This window comes from Priapulus caudatus, unplaced genomic scaffold (assembly GCF_000485595.1).
Source record: "Priapulus caudatus unplaced genomic scaffold, Priapulus_caudatus-5.0.1 Scaffold3869, whole genome shotgun sequence".
In the NCBI taxonomy this organism is placed as follows: domain Eukaryota; kingdom Metazoa; phylum Priapulida; class Priapulimorpha; order Priapulimorphida; family Priapulidae; genus Priapulus; species Priapulus caudatus.
In genome coordinates, this window is record NW_014580930.1 from 1,675 (window position 1) to 6,154 (window position 4,480).

Here is a 4,480-nt window from a genome sequence, read left to right on the forward strand (position 1 = left end):
CGTGTGTCATCATGATAATATCAATATGTCATCATGATAATATCAATATGTTATTGCTGACACCCCGGAGCTGCTGGTACGAGTGGGTCACGCACGCGCGTACCACCTCTGATGCATCTTCGCTGTCTCTTTACCCCGGGAGCTGTTCCTCGATCCTCGGAGCCTCCGTCTCTGGCATTGCGTGCAGTTGTTTTGCTGGAAGGTTTGCAGTTATTTTGGTTGCCGGACGATGGTTCCTGAGCCGGAGAATGTCGTGTCTACGGCATCTGCAAGGTCACCTTGGTAGCGGGAACCTGGTGGCTATCATGCGACGTGGATTCCTGCTCTCTCTCTCTCTCTCTCTCTCTCTCTCTCTCTCTCTCTCCTCTCTCTCTCTCTTTCTCTCTCTCTTCTCTCTCTCGCTCGTCGCCTCTCTCTCTCCTCCCTCTCTCTCTCTCTCTTCTCTCTCTCTTCTTCCTTTCTCCCTTTTTTCTTCCCTTTCTTTTCTCCCTTTTTCTCTCTCTCTCTTCTCTCTCTCTCTCTCTCTCTCTCTCTCTCTCTCTCTCTCTCTCTCTCTCTCTCTCTCTCTCTCTCTCTCTCTCTCTCTCTCTCTCTCTCTCTCTCTCTGTCTATCTTTCTCTCGCTCTCTCTGTCTCTTTCTCTATCTCTCTCGCTCGCCCTCTTTCTCTTTCTCCCTCTCTCTCTCAGTTCTTCCTTTTATCTCTCTGCATCTATAAACCTAGTTTCCCCGCTTCTTCCAAACACAGCATGGCTTCAGTTCTTGCCCCAGCATCCCGCAGCGTCTGTCAGCCTCACTCGGCAAGCATAAATGATGCTCAGCCTTCCTGCGCCTGCTTTCATCTTTTTTTTGCTGAATCCCTATTAGCACGATGATGCTGCTGATGATGATGATCGTGATGATTAGCATCCTCATCCTCCCTCCGCATTCCTCAGCATCCTTTATCATTCCTCGGCATCTCTTCCTCATCCTCTGTTAGCCACCTTCCGTTCCCATCACAATCCCCTTTACTATGCTTCCCTTTCCGCTAGCGGAATTCGCTCCTGGCTTTTCTTCACAGGCCTTATCCTGACTCCTAACTCTATTTCTCTTCAGTATCCTTGTGTTCGTCTCAACACCTCTCATCTTTCCTTCCCTCGCCTTCTACCTTTGGCGTCCATGCGCATTCCGCATATTTTCTCCCTCGGTCACTAGCATCCCTCAGCATCCTCCAGTAGCCACGTACATCCATCCGCATATTAAAGCATAAGCATCATCGTAAGAATAAGCCTAATATATACATATATATATATAAGCATAAACAAATATAAACATATATATAAGCATCCTCCAGCATCCTTCGGCTTCTCTCAGCATCCCTCAACCTTTCTCAGTCTCCCACAGTATCTCTCAGCCTCTCCCTCATCATCCCTTAGTCTTCCTCAGCCTCCTAGCTTTCCTCAGCCTCTCTCAACCTTCCTCACCCTCTCCATCGTCATCCCTCAGCATCCCTCACCCTCCCACACCGTCTCTCAGCCTCCCCCAGCCTCCTTCATCATCCCTCGGCCTCTCCAAGCATCCTTCAACAACCATTTGCATCCCTCAGCCTCCCTCAGCCGGAGGATGCTTAGGGTGGCTGAGGGAGGCTGAGGGATGCTGAGGGATGCTGGAGGATGCTTAGGGAGGCTGCGAGCTGTCGTGGGATAGCATCCTCCAGCATCCCTCAGCATCCCGCATCTTTGCTCGCGTGCGAAGCCCTTGTATCACGCAGCATCACACAATTGCCGTCGCGTGAGCGAGTCTAGAGATGTAGCTGTTGATTTTTCTCGCCGCTTTTCAGCGCGAGTGCGAGAGAGAAGCAGAGAGAATGGGAGAGTGAGAGAGAGAATATGAAAAAGAGAGAGGGGGAGAGAGAATATGAAAAAGAGAGACAGAGAGAGAGGGGGGAGAGAGAATAAGAAAGAGAGAGAGGGAATAAGAGAGGGACGGAAGGGGAGGACGGGAACCGAAATAAGAAAGAAGAGAGAGAGAAGGGGGAGGGGAGAATGATAAAAAGAGAGAGAGAACGGCTCGGAATGTGTGTGGCTTCCTCGCCGTTCCTCCTCCTCCTCCTACGCTCCGCCTCCCATACTCTCCCTCTCTCCTCTCTCCGCCTCCGCTCATTCTCCCTCCTCGCTCCCTCCGCCTCCCGCTCTTCTCCCCTCCTCAAATAGACCTCCCTCTTCTCCCCTCCTCCTTAATACCACTCTGCCTCTCTCCCGTATCCCTCGTTCCCCTCCTGCTAACCTACATCGCCCACGCTCTCTCCTCCTCCACTCCCTTCTCCTCCTCTTCTTCCCATCCTCCTCTTTTCCCTTCTCGCTCTCCCCCTTCTCCTCCTCCTGCATCCTCAATTCTTCCTCAGGTCGCTCGAATAAACATGCCATTTCCGTGGCAACGAGAGTAAACATCGGTTGGTAGAGAGAGAGGGGGAGGGAGAGAGGGGGAGGAGGGGGAGGAGGGGGAGAGGGGGAGAGACACGGCCCGTCACAGCTAATGCACGTGGACAGTGTTTACACCGGCGCAGTAACCAGGAGAGGGAAGGGAGGGAGGAGAGAGAGGGGAGGGAAGAAGGAAGGAGGAGAGAGAGGGGAGGGAAGAAGGAAGGAGGAGAGGGAAAGGAGGGAGGAGAGAGAGGGGAGGGAAGAAGGAAGGAGGAGAGGGAAGGGAGGGAGGAGAGAGAGGGAGGAAGAAGGAAGGAGGAGCGGGGAGAGAAGGGGAGAGAGAAGAAGAGGAGAGGGAGAGAGAGAGAGACGAGAGAAGAGAGAAGAGAGAGAGAGAAGAGAGAAGAGAGAGAAGAGAGAGAGAGAAGAGAAGAGAGAGAGAGAGATGAGCGAGAGAAGAGAGAGAGAGAGAGAGAGAGAGAGAGAGAGAGAGAGAGAGAAGAGAGAGAGAGAGAGAGATGCAGAGAGGGAGAGAAGATACGGCGGCTGTCTACCGTTAAGGCAAGCGTAACCATGTTTACACCCAATACGTAAACACACAGCAGACGCTGAGAAGGCGAGAGAGACGAGAGACGCGCGCGCCGAGAGAAGAGAAAGAAAGAAAAAATACAGAGAGAGAGAGAGAGACGAAGAGAGACGAGAGAGAGAGAGAGAGACAGAAGAGAGCCACGCGCGCCGCGCGCGCACGGCGCGACTGAGAGAAGAGAGAGAGAGAGAGAGAGAGAGAGAGCGAGAGAGAGAGAGAGAGAGAGAGAGAGCGCGAACGATAACAGAGAGAGAGAGAGAGAGAGAGACGAGAGAGAGAGAGAAGAGAAGCGCGTCGAGAGAGAGAAGAGAGAGGAGAGAGAGAGAGCAGATGAGAGAAGAGAGAGCGTGGCGAGAGAGATGGAGAGAGAGAGAGAGAGACGAAAAAAAAAAGATTCACAGAATGAGAGAAGAGCAGAGAAGAGAGAGCTGCGCGGAGGCAGAGAGAGAGACAGAGAGAGAGAGATTGAACCGAAAAAAGATTACACAGAGAGAGAGAGAGAGAGAGAGAGAGAGATGAGCGAGAGGAGAGATGAGAAGAGAGAGCGGCGCGCGGAGGCGAGAGAGAGAGAAGTAGAGAGAGAAGAGAGAGAAAGAAAGAAAAAGATAATCAGAGAGAGAGAGAACGAGATGAGACAGACGAGAGCGAGAGCGCGCGAGAGAGAGACAGAGAAGAGAGAGAGAGAAGAAAAGAATAAAGATACATGAAGAAGAGAGAGAGAGAGATGAGAGAGAGGAAGAGAGAGAGAGATAAGAGAGCAGCGCGCGCAGGGGGAGCGAGAAGAGAGAGATGAGAGAGAGAGAGAGAGCGAGAGAGAGAGAGAGAGAGAGAAAGAGAGAGAGAGGAGAGAGAGAGAGAGAGGAGAGAGAGAGAGAGACAGAGAGAGAAGGGAGACAGAGAGAGATGAGAGAGAGAGAGAGAGAGAGAGAGACAGAGAGAGAGAGAGAGACACGAGAGCGAGAGAGAGACAGAGAGAGAGAGAAAGAAAGAAGAAAGAAACACAGCTGAGAGAGAGAGATCGAGAGACCCGCGCGCGAGGGAGCGAGTTTGATGTGAGCATATGTCCGAAGATGTGGCTTCAGGATTCACTGTTGGCTTCTGGTTTGATGTCCCGAGATGTGGCTGTCCAGGATTCAACAGATCCGAACGTTTGACCTCTGACCCCCTGCGCTGGCCGCTGCCGCGTGGGCGTTCCGCCGGTCGATCTTCGCTGGAAATTCCGTCTCACCCTTTGACCTCACGAGCTGCTGCGAAGTGGCGCCGACCTGGCGGTTAGACGGCGACGTCGAAGAGTAAGGGAATAACCAGTTGGAGTAAGGAGGAAGCAGAGAGGAAAGAGAGAGTAGAGGGGGAAAGGGGGGCGGTCAGAGGAAGAGCATACAGAGAGGGAGGGATGGGAGGGGGCAGAGATGGAGGAAGAGATACACGAGAGGGCAGGGAGGGGGGGCAAAGGGGGAGAGAGAGAGGAGAGGCACGAGAGAGAAGAGGTGGAAG

General features: G+C 52.7%; 1 protein-coding gene across 1 annotated transcript in view; it reads left to right on the forward strand.

Moving 5' to 3' along the window:
- Positions 1-4,140, forward strand: part of LOC106819631 (RNA-binding protein 25-like) — a 5,679-nt gene extending 1,539 nt beyond the window's left edge. The window contains exons 2-4 of the mRNA XM_014824237.1: positions 2,830-2,904; positions 3,721-3,783; positions 4,069-4,140. Coding sequence (XP_014679723.1) covers positions 2,830-2,904; positions 3,721-3,783; positions 4,069-4,140 — 210 coding nt within the window. The remainder of the gene's footprint in view (positions 1-2,829; positions 2,905-3,720; positions 3,784-4,068) is intronic.
- Positions 4,141-4,480: the final 340 nt, after the last annotated feature.